General features: G+C 40.5%; 1 protein-coding gene across 1 annotated transcript; it reads left to right on the top strand.

Moving 5' to 3' along the window:
- Window positions 1-1,815: 1,815 nt before the first annotated feature.
- Window positions 1,816-24,770, top strand: LOC139463381 (ras-related protein Rab-5A-like). Its single transcript, XM_071244639.1, has 6 exons — window positions 1,816-2,117; window positions 15,764-15,939; window positions 19,284-19,435; window positions 22,407-22,532; window positions 23,300-23,393; window positions 24,516-24,770. Exons 2-6 carry the CDS (start codon window positions 15,786-15,788, stop codon window positions 24,638-24,640), a joined length of 651 nt encoding a protein of 216 aa, XP_071100740.1. The 5' UTR covers window positions 1,816-2,117; window positions 15,764-15,785; the 3' UTR covers window positions 24,641-24,770.
- Window positions 24,771-24,803: the final 33 nt, after the last annotated feature.

Raw genomic sequence — 24,803 nt, 5'->3', positions numbered from 1 at the left:
GACGTAATTTGTGACAATTAATTGAGGTGAGGTGAGGTGAAATTGGGTTTAACATCGCGTCCAAGATTATTGCATTTATATAGCGACCTGCATATACGTGTTTGTGGATGCTTGTACTAGTCCGGAATGATGCCGATGAAATAGTGCTAGAACACTGAATACCCCACTCAGACTCAGTATACTGACTCCGAGCCGACCAGTCCTTGTTTTAGCCCCTTAATGCCGAGCGCCAGACAGGGTAACAACAAGTACCATCTTTTAACGCCTTTTGGTATGACGCGGCCGGGGATCGAACCCCGGACCTTCCGCTCTCCGGGCGGACACTCTACCACTAGACCAATCTGTTGAGAAACACACCGGCGAAACAATACCATGTGACGTCAGCCTAGCTACAGGGTTGCTCATCGGTTGTGCTTAAGCTTCTCTTGGTGATCTAATATCTCTACGCGCAATGCCGTTGAATAAGCCTATGGATATTGAGAGTTTTCAGTATTTGTTTGTGAAACCTATTCCTGCAGTACATAGCCATGCGCTTTGGTATTAAACACTGTGTAATACAAGCTTATTGTCATTAAACGGGCGATCTCTTCATGGGTGAGTAATAAACAGTTTTATTACCCATAAGGTTAGAAATAACCGAGTTAATAAAAACCGACTGCGCACTAGTGCAAATATCACTTCACAGGTACCAGTGTAATGTTTGCGTCATCCGGAGGGCATCATTGAAGTCAGTCGAATCTTTTTGTGACGTAAGGTCGGAATGACATCACATGATGTCATAGCTGAAGACTGGCGACGTCATCCGACAATTGTGGTTTATTACGACGACCGTTGTCGTAATCAGAGCACTTTTCTAAAGGGAAGCTCAAAAGCATAAAAATATAATGGGCCATAAAGAAATTAATACACTCGCATGTGTTACGAAACTCGTATAAGAATCCATGTATATATACTCCCTCTCGCTCGGGAAATACAAGCTAGAATTCTGACACCCGTTTAGTAAAATCAGTATGACACACACGCTCTGTGTATTTTGTTGAGTCTGAAATCATTACTACACGTATTGGATTTTAGAAACTCGCTCATATTTAATGATATGGATGAAAATAGTAGGTACCGGTAGTGGTAGTAACATTGCTCCCGGATTATTTCGTTTGTTTCTTGTTTAACGCCGCACTCAGGAATATTACAGCTATATGACGGCGGTCTGTAAATAATCGAGTGTGGACCAGACAATCCAGTGATTTATATCATGAGCATCGATCCACGCTATTGGGATCGATGACATGCATCAACCAAGTCAGCGAGCCTGACCACCCGATCCCGTTAGTCGCCTTTTACGACAAGCATAGTCGACTTTTACGGCAAGCATGGTCCCGGATTATTTCAAATGATAATGCTTAAATGAAACAAATTAAAACAAAATAGGATACATAATCACACATAAATCACAAGATCGATCTTTACTTAAAACACTCCACGTAAGTTGACAAAAAAATATCAAAATGAGAGAAAAATCATTTTATCTGATGATTTGGAAAGTTTTATTAACAATTCTACAAACTATATCTCAGGCATTATCAGCTAGTTTTTCTGACAATATTAATTTTAATCCACAATACCTGTGGTGAAAAATATAGTTCACAATTTAATTAACCAAGAAATGATATGTGAAGTATAAGCTGTAAGACGTATTGGACAGTATGATATATAACGAGGCGCCTTTTGCCCTTTAGTTGTGACCCACATCGAATCAAGAGCGTCGTGAATCAGGGGAAATAACTCTGATTTTCGCAACCAACTATCAACGCGGAAGAAAGTTTTGGACTTCCAAATACCCAGTTATCTGTGTCAATACAACACACGGAAGTTGCAGGTGATCCTTGCAGAACCATGTGTTGAACCGGAAACCAGTCGACAGTTGGTCATCGATGTTGTCACTTTGAAAATACGAACTTTAGTATCCGTTTTGTCAGTGAATGTCAAGTTCTGTGTTCCGACTGTTCGTTAGTGATCGTCTCGAAATCAGCTGACGATTGGCAGCTGACAACATTAGTCATGCTTTAACAAATACGCCAAGATGACCTACAATAATCCAACATCCCCATCAAACTCACGTAAGTACACGATCGTGATGATGACAATTAACTTTTTCCTGTTTGGTTGATGCAATCAGTTTGTTGTAAGGCTAATAATAACACAGCCCCGTGTACGGCGAAATCTTGTTAATCCAGACTAAACCTGATACTGTTAATTTTCCGGATTTTTAACATGTTCCGTTAATGTTTCTCGTTAAAGTTCCAACAATAAAAGTAACTGCATTGTTTGACAAGGTGTCACTATATTTATGGTTAAAGGGCTACCTATATTTTACATTGTTGTTTAGGTAAATAGAAGTTTCTGGTTAACTTGGGAGATTAAAAAACATTTCCACTTGCTCACTTGATTTGGGGGAGGGGGGGGGGGGGCACGGGTGGCCCAGTCGTCTAAGGCGCCGCGATTCGCTGTGCAGATTTGCGTCCCTTGGGCACGCCAGAAACCTATGATTGTGGGTTCGAATCCCGGTTCGCCCCGATTATGTTTCTAGGTTTGTCAGCACCATACCCGTGCTCGTGGGTTTCACCGAAGAGGTAAACGTCTGAGACCTGCATCACTTCGGGCTTTCCTCCCACATTAAGCTGACACGCCGTGATATAACTGGAATACTGTTAAAAGCAGCATTAAACCCAACTCACTGACTCACTCACTGACTCACTTGATTTGGGAGTACTGCACTGTATTGGGCACACTTTGGGGGATTTCAATTAGTGCTGCGCAGAGGGTTGAACTTGAGCGGCCAGCCTGAAGGTACTCTAGGCTAATGAGTTAATCTAATTAGTCAACACTTTACCATGGGACCACAAACACTATCACAAAAAATTAGTGCTTGTTTAGCTAATGATCAACACTAGATTATCTCACACCTATAGTCCTTAAGATTATTGGAGGAACTTGGAGGTCATAACATCTACTGTCATTCCTCACTACTAGTTGTAATGTGTTCGCAAGTCGTTCACTATTATCATACAACTATTACTAGAAACTAATATCGCTTACAATTTGGGGATTTTTAGTTATTTCTGTGTATGCCCAACTTTTTTTTAAGAGTATATATTTTCACTAGTGCCATGTTCCGAATAATACAACTCAAAGTCCACAGAACCGCCTCAGTGGTCTGGTGATATGGCGTCCGCCGGGAGAGTGGAAGGTCATGGGTTCGATCCCTGGCCGCGTCATACCAAAAGATGTTAAAGATGGTACTTGTTGTTACCCTGCCTGGTAATCGGCTTTAAGGAGCAAAAGGACCGATCGGCTCGGAGTCAGTATATGTGTCTGAGTGGGGCATTCATGTTAAACTATGATACATGTATCTCAGTGGGCTAGCTCTATAAGGTCGGCTTTAGTTTGGACGAGTACAAGCAGCCACACACACACGTGCAAGAGCGCAATAATCTTGTGGGTAATGTCAAACTCCATTTCCCCTCACCATCTCTCATGACCATGCCCTCTAAACATATGATTTAAGTTACTCATGACATTTCTCCAGAAGGCAGATATAGTTTGAAGATATTCAACACTTTTGCAATTGGGATACGATGACATGTATCAACCAAGTCAGTGAGCCTGACCACCAATCGAGTTAGTCGCATCTTACGACAAGCATAGTTGCCTCTTACAACAAGCATAGTCGCCTCTGTTGTGTATGTATTATGTTATTTGTCCGACCCGCACATTGGAGGAACATCAAATCTTCAGTACATAACAAAATCGTAGTTGGCTCAATCACTGTTTAATGTGGAACTGGCACTGACTCACACAGCTGCCCAGGTTACAACAACATAATGACGTCACACCTAAAGTGACGTCACTGCACGTGCGCATTGGCGCATTTACAATGTAAACATACCTAACATGCACAACATTTCTCCCCCTTAAAAGAAATTACTTTCTACTTCTCTAACCAATACATTTACAATATTCAGAACACAGTACTATGAGCTATTTTCTAAAGTTATAATTTAACAATGTTACAACCTTCAACCACAAATGATAAACTCATATATATATATATAATATCTGCTACACATTGCTGAATACTTTATTCAATGACTTAATTGTCAAAAACTGTCAGTTTCTACATTGTGTTCTCACAGGGTTAGTCTATCGGGAGGTTTTCTCACTCTTTCTGAACGTCTCACGGTTTGTTTTGCTGGTACATTTGCAATTGTCACCTCACTGCCTTCACACTGGCGTTCATCACATTTCTGTGATGCACTAGGTATTACGATAGGGTCGCCTTTTTTGACCCTGATACTTTCTACAGTCCCTGCACTACAGTCACTTTGAACAATCATGTTCTCGTTACCATGGTTACTAGTTGCATCTCTACACCTTAATTGATCAATATGACGCTTGACAGTTCTATTGCCAATGTCAACATCATAATGTCTTTCACCACATTTTGTCATCACCTTGCCAGCAGTCCATTTGTCTTCTTTGTTGTACTCACGCACCCACACCTTATCATTGTCATTTAGCTGTCTTGTGTCGCCAGGTTGACACAATGAAGAAGACTGTTGTGTAGCAACAACATCAGCATGATTAGGCTTGATTAAGTCAAGTCTACATCTTAGTTCTCTTCCAAGAAAAAGTTTTGCTGGAGTTTCTTGAGTTGTGCAATGGGGACTAGAACGATAGGCTAGCAGAAACCTATCAATCTTCTTCTGTAATGTTGCATCATCCCCTCTAGTTGATTTCATAGCTTGTTTGAAGGATTGAACAGCTCTCTCAGCAAGTCCGTTAGTAGCAGGATGATATGGAGCAGATAAGATGTGTTTTACACCATTACTTCTCAAGAATGTTTCAAACTCATTTGACACAAATTGTGGACCATTATCTGTAACAACTTGCAGTGGTAATCCATATTTCGCGAACAAACCTCTCATCACTTTCACTGTCGCATCAGCAGTAGTTGAATTCATAACAATCACCTCTAACCATTTGGAATGAGAATCTACAACAATCAGGTACATGTGACCCATGAAAGGACCAGCAAAGTCCAAATGAATGCGACACCATGGTTTTGATGGCCATGACCAATGATGAACAGGAGCTTTTGTTGGATCATTTTGAACATTCTGGCATGTAATACACATTCTTGCAGTACTTTCAATATCAGCATCTACTCCAGGCCACCACACATAACTTCTAGCAACTGATTTCATTTTCACCATTCCAAAATGACCACCATGTAACTCATTTAGAACACCGTTTCTGAGTTTGGAAGGAATCACTACTCTCATTCCCCATACAATGCATCCTAATTGAATGGAAAGCTCATACCTTCTTGAGTGAAATGGTTTCATTATTTTGTTCTCACTGTGATCTTTATCCCAACCGTTCATCACTGCCATGTACACTTGTGAAAGAACAGGATCTCGCCTTGTCTCATTTCTCACATCACCTGCTGTAATAGGCAGATGTTCAAACTGACTTGCATAGAACAATTCTACATCATCACTTACACATTTCGTAGTATCAGGTAGAGGTAAACGAGACAACACATCAGCATTTGCATTGGCAGAGGAAGATTTGTACTGAATTTTGTAATCATATGCACTGAGAATCAATGCCCATCTCTGTAGACGAGCAGCAACTAATGATGGTACTGACCGTCCCTCACCAAACAGGGCAGTGAGAGGTCGATGATCTGTCACGAGAGTGAAATGCCTACCATACACATACTGATGAAATCTTTTCACACCAAATATAATCGCTAGGGCTTCTCTGTCAATTTGTGAATATCCCTTTTCAGCCTTGTTCAGTGTTCTTGAAGCAAATGCAATCGGTCGTTCAGTACCATCACTCATCACATGAGACAACACAGCACCCACGCCATAGGAGGATGCATCACATGCCAATGTTATTGGCAACAATGGATCATAATGACACAACACATCGGAACTTGCAATTTTTGCTTTAGACATTTTGAAAGATTTCTCACATTCAATTGACCATAGCCATTTCTTGTCTTTCTGCAACAGTTCGTTTAACGGGTGAACGATTGTAGAAAGGTTCTGGATGAATCTGCCATAGTAGTTGACTCCACCAAGAAAGGAACGTAGTTGTGTCACATTTTCAGGTCTTGGAGCACTGATGATAGCTTTCACCTTATCTCCTGAAGTATGAAGTCCTTCTTTGTCAATAACATGACCGAGATACTTGACTGAGTCTACAAAGAATTTACACTTACTTTGTTTTACTCTCAAGCCAAATTGTTGTAATCTTGACAAAACTGCATCTAAGTTCTGTAAGTGTTCTTCATCATTTGAACCGGTCACTAGAATATCATCTTGATGACATAATACTTTCTGCAAACCTTGAAGAATTTGGTCCATTGTAGCTTGAAAAATTGCAGGAGCTGAAGCAATGCCGAAAGCAAGTCTTGTGTACCTGTAGAGTCCTTTTGGAGTATTGATGGTGAGTAGTTTCTGTGAGTCTTCATCCACCTCCATTTGTTGATAAGCATGAGCAAGATCAATCTTTGAGAATTTCTGACCTCCGGCAAGTTGGGCGAACATGTCTTCAATCTTGTTTTGTGGATACTGGTTCACATTTAAAGCTGGGTTTACAGTAGATTTGAAATCGCCACAAATTCTGACAGATTTGTCAGGTTTGACCACTGGAACTATTGGTGTAGCCCACTCAGAATGTTCTACTTTGATAATCACGCCATTTTTCTCCATTCTTGAAATTTCTTCATTCACTCTATCATGAAGTGCATAAGGAACAGGCCTAGCTTTCATGTATTTAGGAGACATGCCATCTTTCACTTCTAAATGGGCTTTGATTCCATTAATTGTACCCAGTCCATCAGAAAATACATCACAGTATTTCACAAACATTTCACTGAGTTGATCTTCACTTGACATTTTGTGACACGTGTTGACATTATTTCCTAATGATTTCCAGTCAATATTTACGTATGGTAACCACGCCCTTCCCAGTAACGGAGGACCTTTTCCCTGCACGACATGTAGTGGTAACTGGTTGACTCTTTCACCATCAAGAACGTCAACATGTATGATACCAAGATTTGTGACAAGCTCACCTGTGTATGTTTTCATTGGGATTGGCGATTCTTGTAAGCTGCATTCTGAAAAGTTCTGTCTGTAAACGCCTTCAGTAATGATAGAACTTCTTGAGCCAGTATCTAACTCCATCTTAAGATCACGTCCATTTACATTCACTGTCACCCATATGACATCTGCAGCACCGTGAATAGCGAGCAAATGATTTAGACAGTCACCTAAATCATCTAGAATGTCATCTTCATATTCATGGGTTGAACAAAGTTCTTCATTGATAGCATTTACACGAAAAGTTTGACGCCTACCGTTTCTGTTTACATTGCTGGAGCTAGCACTTCCTGTTTGACGAAACCCGGATGTTGAACTTTGACCTGACCTTTGACTCCATTTCTTCGCTTTGCATACCTCCTGAATATGGCCTTTCTTTTGACAGAATGAGCAAACTGTATCTTTGAAATTACAAGTATCAGCTAAATGCGAAGGCTTTCCACATCTATAACAATAACGTTCATACCTTGCATTAGATCTTCTGTTGTTGAAAGAAAACACCTCTGACTGTGATTGTTCCTTCGGTAATCCGTTGCGGCACAATTCTTCTGAATCTTTCGCAGCTAATTCCATTGAATTTGCAATTGAAACTGCACGTTCTAGTGTCAATTCTAATTCTGCAAGCAATTTCCTTTGAACATTTACACTTTTCAGTCCAAGAACTAGTTGATCTCTTAAACGTTCATTCAGTGTAGCGCCGAAGTCACAAAATCTAGCCAGTCCTTTCAAAACAACAACATATTGTGAAACAGTTTCGTTTTCGGTCTGCATTCTCTTGTGAAATCTGTATCTTTCAGCAATAACACTTGGTCTAGGCATAAAATGATCACGTAAAACAGTGAATAATTGTTCCAAAGTACGTGTACGAGGCAAATCAGGAGAAACCAACGATTTGAGAACATTGTAAGTTTTTGCACCAATCATGGAAAGAAACCCGGAAACTCTTCGTTCATTTGGAATGTCATTAGCATCGAAATATAAACTCACTCTTTCAGAATATGACATCCAATCTTCTAAACTTTCATCGAACTGTCCAACATCTCCAATGACGCCTGCCATTATGGAAAAGCACTGACTGTATTCACGTATAGAAAGTTTTATCCTCGTCGCCACTGTTGTGTATGTATTATGTTATTTGTCCGACCCGCACATTGGAGGAACATCAAATCTTCAGTACATAACAAAATCGTAGTTGGCTCAATCACTGTTTAATGTGGAACTGGCACTGCCTCACACAGCTGCCCAGGTTACAACAACATAATGACGTCACACCTAAAGTGACGTCACTGCACGTGCGCATTGGCGCATTTACAATGTAAACATACCTAACATGCACAACAGCCTCTTACAACAAGCATAGTTGCCTCTTACAACAAGCATAGTTGCCTCTTACAACAAGCATAGTCGCCTCTTACAACAAGCATAGTCGCCTCTTACAAGCATTGTCGCCTCTTACAACAAGCATAGTTGCCTCTTACAACTAGCATAGTCGCCTCTCACAACAAGCATAGTCACCTCTCACAACAAGCATAGTCGCCTCTTACAACAAGCATAGTTGCCTCTTACAACAAGCATAGTCGCCTCTTACAACAAGCATAGTCGCCTCTTACAACAAGCAAAGTCGCCTCTTACAACAAGCATAGTCGCCTCTTACAACAAGCATAGTCGCCTCTTACAACAAGCATAGTCGCCTCCTACAACAATCATAGTCGCCTCTTACAACAAGCATAGTCGCCTCTTACTGTTACAATGTAAACATACCTAACATGCACAACATTTCTCCCCCTTAAAAGAAATTACTTTCTACTTCTCTAACCAATACATTTACAATATTCAGAACACAGTACTATGAGCTATTTTCTAAAGTTATAATTTAACAATGTTACAACTTTCAACCACAACTTTCTACCACAAATGATAAACTCATATATAATATGATATCTGCTACACATTGCTGAATACTTTATTCAATGACTTAATTGTCAAAAACTGTCAGTTTCTACATTGTGTTCTCACAGGGTTAGTCTATCGGGAGATTTTCTCACTCTTTCTGAACGTCTCACGGTTTGTTTTGCTGGTACATTTGCAATTGTCACCTCACTGTCTTCACACTGGTGTTCATCACATTGCTGTGATGCACTAGGTATTACGATAGGGTCGCCTTTGTTGACCCTGATACTTTCTACAGTCCCTGCACTACAGTCACTTTGAACAATCATGTTCTCGTTACCATGCCAGCAGTCCATTTGTCTTCTTTGTTGTACTCACGCACCCACACCTTATCATTGTCATTTAGCTGTCTTGTGTCGCCAGGTTGACACAATGAAGAAGACTGTTTTGTAGCAACAACATCAGCATGATTAGGCTTGATTAAGTCAAGTCTACATCTTAGTTCTCTTCCAAGAAAAAGTTTTGCTGGAGTTTCTTGAGTTGTGCAATGGGGACTAGGCTAGCAGAAACCTATCAATCTTCTTCTGTAATGTTGCATCATCCCCTCTAGTTGATTTCATAGCTTGTTTGAAGGAATGAACAGCTCTCACAGCAAGTCCGTTTGTAGCAGGATGATATGGAGCAGTGTTTTACACCATTACTTCTCAAGAATGTTTCAAACTCATTTGACACAAATTGTGGACCATTATCTGTAACAACTTGCTGTGGTAATCCATATTTCGCGAACAAACCTCTCATCACTTTCACTGTCGCATCAGCAGCAGTTGAATTCATAACAATCACCTCTAACCATTTGGAATGAGAATCTACAACAATGAGGTACATGTGACCCATGAAAGGACCAGCAAAGTCCAAATGAATGTGACACCATGGTTTTGATGGCCATGACCAATGATGAACAGGAGCTTTTGTTGGATCATTTTGAAGATTCTGGCATGTAATACACATTCTTGCAGTACTTTCAATATCAGCATCTACTCCAGGCCACCACACATAACTTCTAGCAACAGATTTCATTTCCACCATTCCAAAATGACCACCATGTAACTCATTTAGAACACCGTTTCTGAGTTTAGAAGGAATCACTACTCTCATTCCCCATACAATGCATTCTAATTGAATGGAAAGCTCATATCTTCTTGAGCGAAATGGTTTCATTATTTTGTTCTCACTGTGATCTTTATCCCAACCGTTCATCACTGCCATGTACACTTGTGAAAGAACAGGATCTCGCCTTGTCTCATTTCTCACATCACCTGTAATAGGCAGATGTTCAAACTGAACAAATCTACATCATCACTCTCACATTTTGTTGTATCAGGTAGAGGTAAACGAGACAACACATCAGCATTTGCATTGGCAGAGGAAGATTTGTACTGAATTTTGCAATCATATGCACTGAGAATCAATGCCCATCTCTGTAGACGAGCAGCAACTAATGATGGTACTGACCGTCCCTCACCAAACAGGGCAGTGAGAGGTCGATGATCTGTCACAAGAGTGAAATGCCTACCATACACATACTGATGAAATCTTTTCACACCAAATATAATTGCTAGGGCTTCTCAGTCAATTTGTGAATATCCCTTTTCAGCCTTGTTCAGTGTTCTTGAAGCAAATGCAATCGGTCGTTCAGTACCATCACTCCTCACATGAGACAACACAGTACCCACGCCATAGGAGGATGCATCACATGCCAATGTTATTGGCAACAATGGATCATAATGACACAACACATCGGAACTTGCAATTTTTGCTTTAGACATTTTGAAAGATTTCTCACATTCAGTTGACCATAGCCATTTCTTGTCTTTCTGCAACAGTTCGTTTAACGGTTGAACGATTGTAGAAAGGTTCTGGATGAATCTGCCATAGTAGTTGACTCCACCGAGAAAGGAACGTAGTTGTGTCACATTTCCAGGTCTTGGAGCACTGATGATAGCTTTCACCTTATCTCCTGAAGTATGAAGTCCTTCTTTGTCAATAACATGACCGAGATACTTGACTGAGTCTACAAAGAATTTACACTTACTTTGTTTTACTCTCAAGCCAAATTATTGTCATCTTGACAAAACTGCATCCAAGTTCTGTAAGTGTTCTTCATCATTTGAACCGGTCACTAGAATATCATCTTGATGACATAATACTTTCTGCAAACCTTGAAGAATTTGGTCCATTGTAGCTTGAAAAATTGCAGGAGTTGAAGCAATGCCGAAAGCAAGTCTTGTGTACCTGTAGAGTCCTTTTGGAGTATTGATGGTGAGTAGTTTCTGTGAGTCTTCATCTACCTCCATTTGTTGATAAGCATGAGCAAGATCAATCTTTGAGAATTTCTGACCTCCGGCAAGTTGAGCTACCATGTCTTCAATCTTGTTTTGTGGATACTGGTTCACATTTAAAGCTGGGTTTACAGTAGATTTGAAATCGCCGCATATTCTGACAGATTTGTCAGGTTTGACCACTGGAACTATTGGTGTAGCCCACTCAGAATGTTCTACTTTGATAATCACGCCACTTTTCTCCATTCTTGAAATTTCTTCATTCACTCTATCATGAAGTGCATAAGGAACAGGCCTAGCTTTCATGTATTTAGGAGACATGCCATCTTTCACTTCTAAATGGTCTTTCATTCCATTAATTGTACCCAGTCCATCAGAAAATACATCACAGTATTTCACAAACATTTCACTTAGTTGATCTTCACTTGACATTTTGTGACACATGTTGACATTATTTCCTAATGATTTCCAGTCAATATTTACGTATGGTAACCACACCCTCCACAGTAATGGAGGACCTTTTTCCTGCACAACATGTAGTGGTAACTGGTTTACTCTTTCACCATCACAAACGTCAACATGTATGATACCAAGATTTGTGACAAGCTCACCTGTGTATGTTCTCATTGGGATTGGCGATTCTTGTAAGCTGCATTCTGAATAGTTCTGTCTGCAAACGCCTTCAGTAATGATAGAATTTCTTGAGCCAGTATCTAACTCCATCTTTAGATCACGTCCATTTACATTCACTGTCACCCATATGACATCTGCAGCACCGTGAATAGCGAGCAAATGATTTAGACAGTCACCTAAATCATCTAGAATGTTATCTTCATATTCATGGGTTGAACAAAGTTCTTCATTGATAGCATTTACACGAAAAGTTTGACGCCTACCGTTTCTGTTTACATTGCTGGAGCTAGCACTTCCTGTTTGACGAAACCCGGATGTTGAACTTTGACCTGACCTTTGACTCCATTTCTTCGCTTTGCAAACCTCCTGAATATGGCCTTTCTTGTGACAGAATGAGCAAACTGTATCTTTGAAATTACAAGTATCAGCTAAATGCAAAGGCTCTCCACATCTATAACAATAACGTTCATACCTTGCATTAGATCTTCTGTTGTTGAAAGAAAACACCTCTGACTGTGATTGTTCCTTCGGTAATCCGTTGCAGCACAATTCGTCTGAATCTTTCGCAGCTAATTCCATTGAATTTGCAATTGAAACTGCACGTTCTAGTGTCAATTCTAATTCTGCAAGCAATTTCCTTTGAACATTTACACTTTTCAGTCCAAGAACTAATTGATCTCTTAAACATTCATTCAGTGTAGCGCCGAAGTCACAAAATCTAGTCAGTCCTTTCAAAACAACAACATATTGTGAAACAGTTTCGTTTTCGGTCTGCATTCTCATGTGAAATCTGTATCTTTCAGCAATAACACTTGGTCGAGGCATATAATGATCACGTAAAACAGTGAATAATTGTTCCAAAGTACGTGTACGAGGCAAATCAGGAGAAACCAACAATTTGAGAACATTGTAAGTTTTTGCACCAATCATGGAAAGAAACCCGGAAACTCTTCGTTCATTTGGAATGTCCTTAGCATCGAAATATAAACTCACTCTTTCAAAATATGACATCCAATCTTCTAAACTTTCATCGAACTGTCCAACATCTCCAATGACGCCTGCCATTATGGAAAAGCACTGAATGTAATCACGAATAGAAAGTTTTATCCTCGTCGCCACTGTTGTGTATGTATTATGTTATTTGTCCGACCCCCACATTGGAGGAACATCAAATCTTCAATACATAACAAAACCGCAGTTGGCTCAATCACTGTTTAATGGAGAACTGGCACTGCCTCACACAGCTGCCTAGGTTACAACAACATAATGACGTCACACCTAAAGTGACGTCACTGCACGTGCGCATTGGCTCACTTACAATGTAAACATACCTAACATGCACAACACTTACAACAAGCATATTTGCCTCTTACAACAAGCATAGTTGCCTCTTACAACAAGCATAGTTGCCTCTTACAACAAGCATAGTTGCCTCTTACAACAAGCATAGTCGCCTCTTACAACAAGCATAGTTGCCTCTTACAACAAGCATAGTTGCCTTTTACAACAAGCATAGTCGCCTCTTACAACAAGCATAGTTGCCTCTTACAACAAGCATAGTTGCCTCTTACAACAAGCATAGTTGCCTCTTACAACAAACATATTTGCCTCTTACAACAAGCATATTTGCCTCTTAAAACAAGCATAGTTGCCTCTTACAACAAACATAGTCGCCTCTTACAACAAGCATAGTTGCCTCTTACAACAAGCATAGTCGCCTCTTACAACAAACATAGTCGCCTCTTACAACAAGCATAGTTGCCTCTTACAACAAGCATATTTGCCTCTTTCAACAAGCATAGTTGCCTGTTATGACAAGCGTGGGTTGCTGAAAACCTATTCTAACCCAGATCTTCACAGGTCATATGCATCACAGGGGAGAAATGCCAGGTAGTTAGTTCATCACTGCATACACGCAGTAAGGAAGTCCTGCTTGAGTACCACCCACATAGTGATAAAATTGAATGAACATCCTTAGCACTTTGCATATGCCGTACATAAATCTTTTGCCTCACTGTGTATAGTCCTGTTTAGAAACATATTGTTGTCGTCTGACAAGCTGGCTATTTATTAATTGAGGAAAGTTTCAGTAAGGAAGAACAAAAATATTTAAATACAAAATGTTATCAAACAACTAAATATTCATACAAGCTGTTTGTAATAAAGCTTTGTTACATGACTTCCTCTAAACCCTTGTCGTAATGGAACATGTTTAACTGGTGTTATAGTTCTAAATGATAATAATAATGATAATAATAATAATATTAATAATAATAATAATAATGGGAGGGCATGGTTTGATTAACATTGGGGCTCCCTCATGATAGAATTGTTTTGTGCACTTTTGCACACATTTATTTGTCTGATGATCCTCTTGTGAAGCATGTCAAGACTCATGATGAAAACAAGGTATTCCACAGTTTTCTAAAACGAGCCAAGCCGTAATCTCAATGTTGGTGTTGATTTTTTTGATGGTTCTGTACTGCTGGACGGTACAGAAATGAGTGTCAACCAAGTGAAGTGCCATATCATATCGGCCCAGACTCAGTTTTTCAGACAGAGAGGCTGTCTAAACGACCACTGCATCGAGTTTATGTGCAGTGTGTTGAGTGGTTCAGCAACCTTGCAGAGTCCTTCACTTGGATGAATTCGGCTGGCCTGAAAAGTGAAACAGAAGGCTTTCTGTTTGCTGCTCAGGACCAGTCACTTCTCACGCGAAACCGTCAATGTGTGATTTTGCTTCAAAATGTAAATATGAAATGTAGATTATGCAATGAATATTTAATGAGACTGTCCAACACATTGTGAGTGGATGCCCTGATTTGGCACAAACACAGTATCTTAAGCGACATGATGGTGTAGCTCAATCATTTTATTACCGTCTTCACCATGCTTGTGGTTTTGACACAGAGTTCCATCCATGGTACGACCCGGAATATGTAGAGGGCGTCATGGAAAATAATAAGTACAAAATTCTTTGGAATAGGCCCGTTTACAGCCTCAGACGTATCCAGGCCAACAAACCTGATCTTGTCCTTTTGATAAATCCAATGACATCATTTATATCATTGAATTTTCTGTCCCTTTTGACACTAATGTGATTGACAAGATTCAGGAAAAACAACGGAAATATGCGGACCTCGTTTTCAAAATGTCACGTTTGCATCCCAAGTACCAAGTTGTCCAACTCCCCATTGTTCTTGGTGCCTTAGGTTTGGTACCTCCCAATCTGTTGTCTGACATTGGGAGAGTACCTGGGTTTGCTACCATGAATACAGCCCTTTTGACAATCTGGGTAATGCAGAGGGCTGCAGTGTTGAGGAGTCTTCACACTCTCCGAAACATTCTTAGTGGGTTCGACTGGGCAGCGCTTCCTGGGAGAAGTCCCATTTGCTGTCTGGGCTGCGTGTAGAGGGGGCAATTTTTCATTTGTATGGCACATTTTCAGTGGTGAATATCATGCTTAAAGTGCATTATGACCCCAGTCAATGGGTCAGTGTGACAATCATTCTCATCACCCTGGGGAGTATACTGCCTGTGAGGCAGCATGATGCATCAATAAACCAAGATGGAGTTTGAATGTGTATATTTACATTTATTTTATACAAATATGATACATTTATTTACAACCGCTGTCATATAGCTGGAATATTGCTTAGTGCGGCGTTAAACAACAAACAAACAAATATTTATTTACGTGGTCCTACTCTGTATTGCATGCAGAACGCTAGTGGAACCTCCGACCATGCAGGCAGCACATGAGAAGACGACCTCGCTCAGACGGCATGTTCAGAAGGTGAAGGTCGTGACAGTGGGCGATATGGATGTGGGGAAAACTTGTCTGACATTGAGGTTTATGAAGAACACGTTCAACGAAGAATGTCGCGGCACTGTGGGTGGTAAGTACATGTCTGTCTTATATCTGTCATTTGTATATTTCATCTTTACTGTAGCTCTCAAAGCATGTCAGGCTAATATCCCTTGCTAAATTAATCGTACAACCACATGAGAAAACACATTAAGAATTGGTAGTGGGATGATATACTGATGCATCGGTGGATCGGTGGCTTACGCACCATAGATAACAGCACATGCGAGTACCGTGATCGTAAGCAAGGTATCATGATACATATCAGATCACACAGTTGGCGTATCCTCCCAGCCCTATCAATAACCTATGCTCGGCTGTGACAAGGTCTGGTTGTTTTGTTTGTTGTTTACTCCACATTCAGCAGTATTCCAGTTGTATGATGGTGGTCTGTAAATAATCAGTGGTCCTGGGAATGAGGCAGTTCTTATTCTCTATTATATAAACAACAAGTCAAAAAGATAATGTCTGAAATTTAATAAGGCAAAAACAGAAACACAAAACCTTTACACCAGTGAATATATCCCCAAAAGTACATCTTTTTTTTCACATTCCCCAAAAGTGTGAATAATTACTTTTTATCATAAAATGGCATTAACTTCCCGATAATGGAGGTTCTGAATCTAATGTTATCAAAGACTAGAGTCCTATGGATGTCTTCATCCTACAACGATAATATGTCAACTGATGATGTTAGTTGTTTTAACATAGTCTGTCAGATACAGAGCATGATTAGCTCGAGATTTACAAAAAAACATGTTGAAGTTGTATAGCAATGGATGTGTTTGGACGAGCTGTCCCAAGTTAAGTGGTGGGTGTGTTTGGACGAGCTGTCCCAAGTTGAGTGATAGGTGTGTTTGGACGAGCTGTCCCAAGTTAAGTGATGGGTGTGTTTGGACGAGCTGTCCCAAGTTAAGTGATGGGTGTGTTTGGACGAGCTGTCCCAAGTTAAGTGATAGGTGTGTTTGGACGAGCTGTCCTCAGTTAAGAGATGGGTGTGTTTGGACGAGCTGTCCCAAGTTGAGTGATGGGTGTGTTTGGACGAGCTGTCCTAAGTTAAGTGAGGGGTGTGTTTGGACGAGCTGTCCTAAGTTAAGTGATGGGTGTGTTTGGACGAGCTGTCCCAACTTAAGTGATGGGTGTGTTTGAACGAGCTTTCCGAAGTTAACTGATTGGTGTGTTTGGACGAGCTGTCCCAAGTTAAGTGATTGGTGTGTTTGGACGAGCTGTCCTAAGTTAAGTGAGGGGTGTGTTTGGACGAGCTGTCCCAAGTTAAGTGATTGGTGTGTTTGGACGAGCTGTCCCAAGTTAAGTGATGGGTGTGTTTGGACGAGCTGTCCTAAGTTAAGTGATGGGTGTGTTTGGACGAGCTGTCCTAAGTTAAGTGAGGGGTGTGTTTGGACGAGCTGTCCTAAGTTAAGTGATGGGTGTGTTTGGACGAGCTGTCCCAAGTTAAGTGATAGGTGTGTTTGGACGAGCTGTCCCAAGTTAAGTGATAGGTGTGTTTGGACGAGCTGTCCTCAGTTAAGAGATGGGTGTGTTTGGACGAGCTGTCCCAACTTAAGTGAGGGGTGTGTTTGGACGAGTTGTCCCAAGTTAAGTGATGCGTGTGTTTGGACGAGCTGTCCTAAGTTAAGTGATGCGTGTGTTTGGACGAGCTGTCCCAAGTTAAGTGATGGGTGTGTTTGGACGAGCTGTCCCAAGTTAAGTGATGGGTGTGTTTGGACGAGCTGTCCCAAGTTAAGTGATAGGTGTGTTTGGACGAGCTGTCCTCAGTTAAGAGATGGGTGTGTTTGGACGAGCTGTCCCAACTTAAGTGAGGGGTGTGTTTGGACGAGTTGTCCCAAGTTAAGTGATGGGTGTGTTTGGACGAGCTGTCCTAAGTTAAGTGATGCGTGTGTTTGGACGAGCTGTCCCAAGTTAAGTGATGGGTGTGTTTGGACGAGCTGTCCCAAGTTAAGTGATGGGTGTGTTTGGACGAGCTGTCCTAAGTTAAGTGATGGGTGTGTTTGGACGAGCTGTCCTCAGTTAAGAGATGGGTGTGTTTGGACGAGCTGTCCTAAGTTAAGTGATGGGTGTGTTTGGACGAACTGTCCTAAGACAAACCACAAACAACTGTTTCCTTCTGTTCAGATCCTATTCCACAAAGCGATCTTAGCGCTAAGGTAATTGTAACTCATATCCATCAACACATACTTACAACAGTTGTAGCGCTACAATTGCTTTGTTGAATGGGACGCTGGTCTGAACAACCAGACAAATCAGTGGTTGATATTATGAGCAACATCACACAAGGTAAAGATGACTTGCTACACAAATATGACCAAACACAGGAACTGATGGTTACGATGCTCTGCAACTACAAGTCACGCTAACTTGCCAAAGATTGGCGGCAGTCAAGTTTCAAATTTAGAAGTTTGACATTTTAGTACATCAGAAAGTGGGTTTGCATCACGTCTTCTCCTTTCCTACTGCTATTGTGACTGGAAAGATGACTACTTTCGCAATAAATGTTTGAAGACAGCTGTGTAGGAGAAGAAAGCCCTTGTACACAAGTGAAAGATGTGCCCATAAAATGCCAATATTGTGTAAAATATCTCAATTCTGTGTGGATTTGCTGCTTTATACACATTATATATTTACAAGGAGTACTGAGTTCATGAGGTGAGGTGAAATGGGGTTTAACGTCGCGTCCAAGATTATTGCACTTATAGCTACATGCATGTACGTGTGTGTGTGACTACTTGTACTAGTCCGGACTGATGCCGATTTTACAGTGCTAGCCCACTGAGATACCATGCCACAGTTTAACATGAATACCCCACTCAGACACTATATACTGACTCCAAGCCGACCAGTCCTTGTTTTAGCCCCTTAATGCCGAGTGCCAGGCAGGGTAACAAGAAGTACATGAGGTGAGGTGAGATAGAAGTACAATCTTCCGCTCTCCTGGGATATGCTCTACCACTAGACCATGGGGGTGGTTGAGTTCAAGAGAGAATTACAGATGGCTCTAGTATGACTGCAGATCCCATCACATTCTTCACTCGGAGTCATCCTATGGTGTCCAGCACCCTGCTGTTATTGAAAAGTCCAACAATTTTGTGGTTCCAAAGGTGTGATTGCTGACAGCATGTCATTACACCCCAAACATATTGCTGTTGACGCAGCAAACAACTCACTCACTCACTCACTCATGAAAACAATCATGTATTTGTCAAGATGAATTTGGAAGACACCAAATTAAAGAGATTTTGAATGTTTCAAAGTAGTAGATTTCACTGAGAATTGTCCAATCAAATAAATGGAAAGTTTTAATACTGATCCTCATTGTGAGAAAAGCTGACTTAAGATACATTTTATCCTATTTTCCAGCAAGTTTCCTAGCCAAGGCTGTGGACATCCCGGACAAGACTGTCATATTTCAGGTGTGGGACACAGCAGGGCAGGAGAGATTCCGCAGCCTCATCCCCATGTATCTCCGGGACGCCAAGGCAGCCATTGTTGTGTATGATGTCACAGACCTGGTAAGTAATGCGTCAAGCATATTATCCCCTGTCATGAAGTGGGACAGGGATATAACTTTGGGCCCCAATGGTCCATCCATCCATCCATCCTTAATTATTTCTGTCCAATTTCAGTGGAGAACTTTTTTTCAGAAGGATGAAGTTTTGTAATGTTGGTTGGGATAAGTTTGTTGATTGAGTGCGAAACCAGGTTGTAAAATTTTCTTTTGAGATAGCTATGTCCCTCGTTTGATATTTTAGACATCATGCACAGGACCTTCAATGGAGGACATTTTTTCTTGGAAACCACTGAGGATACAAAGATGCCACTTTGCAGTCATCATTAAGGGATGTACAAGTAGATCAAGCTGGAAACCAAGCTTTGAGAATTAATACTTTACAGAGTTATGGCTCTCGTTTCATCTTTTGACAGCATGCACATATAGGACATTTTTACTTGGAAACCAACAGAGGATACAAATATGACACTTTGCAGTCAGATGTATAGGTAGATCAAGATGGAAACGCAGCGTTGAGAATTAGGGCTCAGTACACATTCAGGATTTTAACTGCCGTCCTTGATAGGACCATTTCCGATTGAAATTTGTCAAAAGTCTGATCAAGATCCTATGATTTGTGGCGGGAAATTAACAAACAATAACATATTGTTCAGGAATCGTCCCGATTCACCCGTTTCCAGGCGAATTCGTCCCGATTCACCCATTCTCAATTCAATTCTGATTCGATTTGTATCTTCTGCATGGTAGAAAATGACAGAATCTGTCCCGACAGCATCCCGATTCTCCCAAATGCGGTCTGACAGAGATCAGACAGTGACCGGACAGTGAACCGACAAAGACAGTTCGCATTCGGCAAGGTCTGGAAAGAATCTGGACTCAATCGACAAGAAACGGGAATGAACAATTCATGCCGTTCATCGCGACTGCGTCCCGATCCACAGGACACCGTCCAGACAACACAGGACATTGTAATGATTTTGATCTGATAGAGCAGAATCTGTCACGACATAGTCACGATTGTAATCCGACTAGACAAAATAGGCTGAGTTTCCCGAATCCGAAAGTGGCACACCATACTGTTAGGAGTGCTTGGCTGACCTCTCTGGACCTTTCCCGATCTGTGCGACTCTGTTACGAGTCTGACACTTTAATCTGACTCTCTTTAATCCGACAATCAGCTTTATCCGACACTAATGATGGGAACCGATTCAATCAGTGCTATTTAGACCTGTTAATCCGACAGTCTCGCAGTCCGATTCCGACACACCTAATTTGCAACGAATTACCGAAATCACTCATATATCAGTCTCGTTAATCCGACACAGTGATCAGCGTACTCCGTGGTCATCTGCCCGCGAGTATACAGCCTTTGTTTTGATGCGAGACGAATTGGCTGGTAGCTGCATATTACAACGGCTGCAGAGATAAACTTGCTTAACAATAAACAATTAATGCTTTAAATAAAGAAAACAGGATAAATCACATGCTTAGATTACCTCAATCTTATTAAGATCAGATACAAGTTCTCGCTATTGACGAGGACATCCCATTACAGGTCACGTCAGAACAACCTTTCGCGAACTATGACCTACCTATGAATTGACCAACAGGAAGTCGACGTTAGCCACTTAGAAAGCAGCTTTCGCTTTGGGTACCAGTTTCAAAGTTGCGACTTCCATTCCAGACCATGCTTTTGGAAGTATTTTGAAAAAGTCATACAGTCCATAACAGTTGTTTTGTGTTTAGAGGTTGCATGATTAGAAAACATATATCCGCCAACAATGTAACACAACAATATGAGTATCTATTTTATATTTTTTATTACGTTTTTGAATTCTTATCTATCGGATAGTTGTCCGATTTTCGATCACGAACGTTGATACTACTTAATTTTGTTTATCTGACATACTCGTTAATCCGACATAATCATATGCAACCATCTATGTCGGATTAACAGGACTTGACTGTAGATGACATTTATAGGAATACATCACAATGTGATGAATATGTTATCAATGTAGAAAACTGCCATAAAGAATTAACAGTTAACAGAGGCACTTGTATAATTTTGTTTTGTATTTGCTCTAATGAGGATAAAGTTCCCTTCAAGAGCAAAACTCAAACACTGTTCGCTACATCTCTGTGAATCTTTGCATACTCTTCAAATGCTGAACTGGTGCCTTTCAATATTGAAATTGTGCATAGGGTTTGTTTTAGGTGCCAAACCTTTACCTTTTTTTGAAACCTTGCAAATTTACCGACTAGGCTAGTTATGACTCTTGCCCATTGTTTTCACAGAAATAAAGAGATATTTTATAAGCGAGCAAGGATAACAGGGAATATAGAGGACTACCTGTTTATGATTTCTTTTGCTGGAATATGCAGCTTGCAGTGGCTTGAAACAATACTGACTCACTCAAGCAACTGTAAACAACACGCTTCCGGCACACGATCAACGAGTCTGTGCAAATCTTATGAAAGTGAGTGAGTTAAAGCTTAACGTCACATCGGCAATATTTCAGCCATATCGTGACGATCTTATGAAAGGCTACACAGCAGTATGGTTGTGTTGTCACATGTTCACTAAAAGTGCATTGATTTTTTGCCACACACTCAAACTGGTGATTCTTTCTGGACCGGTAAACATCAATGTATTTGTGTTTATTTGTGATTTGTTTACTAATGTATGTGATAACCCACAATAGGTTTGGGCCCCAAACAATGCATTATCAAACTGAAAAGTCATTTGACATGTGTGATGATGATGTTTTAATTTCACCTGATTCGAAACTAGCATCACATATCATCACAAATTGTGTTGTGTTTGGTTATATTTGAGAGATATTCGACTGGGCTTCTGATAGGTGGCTGAGCACAAATCAGGTATAAGATATGAGATGGAAAGGTTATCTGATATTAGAAGAGTCTTCTGTAGTGGTGAGGGTACAGATTGGGTCAACTTATATTTGCAGGAATCATTCAAGAACATCAAAGGTCACTGGTTGCAAATGCTTCACAAACACGGCCCCACTGACATTCGAGTAGCCATTGTAGGCAACAAGATAGACAAAGAGACAGAGAAAGTTGTTCCCACAAGGGTGAGTGTCGGTAGAGAAAATTGTGTTCACAAGGGTGAATGTAGGTGGAGAGAGCTGTGTTCACAAGGGTAAGTGTGGGTGGAGAAAGTTGTGTTCACAAGGGTGAGTGTGGGTGGAGAAAGTTGTGTTCACAAGGGTGAGTGTGGGTGGAGAAAGTTGTGTTCACAAGGGTGAATGTAGGTGGAGAATTGCGTTGTGGATTGTGGGTGTTGAGAAAGTTGTGGATTCAAACTCAGAGGATCTTGGTTCAGCCAAGGGAAACAACTCTGATGATTGAGTTTGTATTGAGCTGGCCAATGTACCAGACATGTAACCATTGTTTAATTAGTATTGTCGTCGTCAATAAGCCATAGGTCATCCTAAATAGATCATTAGGCTAAAAAAGATAAAAGAATTGGTTCTCAGGTCTTTATTTTTGAAAATATGGTGCTACTGGGCGGTGTCTTCTGATATTGTTGTTGTTGTTGTTGTTGTTCAAACTAGTACGTAACCAAATAAATAGCTGTGTACACTCAACCTGGGAAAGCACCAACCTTCCGTGCCTACATAAATGTATTCCTTGATGAGTTATTTACTAGAATGTGACTACCAGTATGTGACTACCTTTGGACTTGGAATATTTAAGGATTTTTAAGTTAATATTTTTAAATGAAAATAAAAACGAAATATGCGGCAAACTTTCTGATGATACGGGTGGTGCCTGAGAACCAGGACTATTATTTTTTTCAGCCTTATGTTTTTATTTATGATCATACTGACTGTTGTAGGAAGCACAGAAATTCGCGGAGGATCATAGATTTCTGTTTCTGGAAACATCCGCTCTCACAGGAGAAAATGTAGAAAAACTCTTTTATGATGTTGGTAAGTGCAACCATGTATGACAGTAGGGGTGAAACGATACAGCAAGGTCATGATACGATACGTATCACAATACATAGGTAACTTTACGATACATATCGCGATACATATATGTACAGAAAGTTGCGTGTAAACTTCTTGATTATAAATATTTCCTATATACCTATATAATCTTGTAACATAATTGTTGCAATCATCATTGTTTAAATCACATATAACAAAAATCAAATACAGTTTCCACTAATATACAATTCCATGACTTGTACAATATATATAATAGTTATTTGATCAATGATCATTTCAAATGCTTTTGGCTACCTACAATATTGGCTTGACTTCTTAATTTTTCCCCTGGCTACCTAGAAAAAAATACTTGTAGCCATATGACTACTTAATAAAAATTTAAACTTTGAGGCCTGCGGTCAAGGGGGAGAAGTTGCCTTAAAGAAAGTAAATCGTATTAAATTTTTTAAGCCTGTTGGAGTTGTCATTTGCTGATCGGTTTGGGCTACTGTATATCGCTGTGTATAAGGCGACCCCACGTATATGACGACCCCCCTGTACACGCCTTCAAAATCAACCCAAAATCCTATACTCCGTGTATAAGGCGACCTGGAATGAAGCACATATGTTTATCTTGCATTGTTTTTTTCTACAATGATAGGTCGCGTGTGTAACTCCAGCACACGTCGCCATTTTGTGTTTACACGGTACGATATCGAGGCGAGGGTCATTTCAACTTTATTGCAGAAATTATTAATCTTTATTCAAGGAAAAGAGATACAAATCATGTTTATGTATGGAAATAGTTACTGGAACAGTTATTTAGGACGAAATGCGAAGTTTTTTTGTCAAATGCTGGTCTGGCTATCGAACGCCGGTTGACATCTCCAGTGGAAAAAAATGTTAGATCTTCGACTCCGTGTATAAGACGACACCCTTCTTAACCCCCTCATTTTAAGTACGAAAACCTCGCCTTAAACACAGCAATATACGGTACTCTCAGTAGAAGGATTGTCGGCTATGGGTGGCATCCTAGGTTGGTGGCGCGTTAATTGTATGATTTACAGTATTTACAGTGTGCACCAAGAACAATTTCATGCCTTGCCCTGCTGGATGTTTCAGCCCATCTTCTGGGAGATACGCTGGATGAGGATACTAAACGAGACAGTGAAGAAATGAATGTCCAGCTCTCTGATGAAGTTCCTCCTCTTGTGGGGAAAAGGAAGAAGTGTTGTACTCACTTGTGATACTGGCTCAAGTCATCTTATTGGCAGAGCACACCTTTGGGATACCGTATTCTACGTAATAAGCGCCCAGGGCGCTCTCAAAATTAGAAATAAGGGGCTCTGATTGGAATATAATTTTGGTGAGAAAAAAAAACAAAAAAAACAGAGTTGAAAGATTGTAAAT

This window comes from Haliotis cracherodii, unplaced genomic scaffold, assembly GCF_022045235.1.
Source record: "Haliotis cracherodii isolate W230 unplaced genomic scaffold, xgHalCrac1.p SCAF_16, whole genome shotgun sequence".
NCBI classification, from domain to species: Eukaryota; Metazoa; Mollusca; class Gastropoda; order Lepetellida; family Haliotidae; genus Haliotis; species Haliotis cracherodii.
The sequence above is the reverse complement of the archived record's forward strand: the minus strand, read 5'-3'. Positions and strand labels throughout refer to the sequence as shown.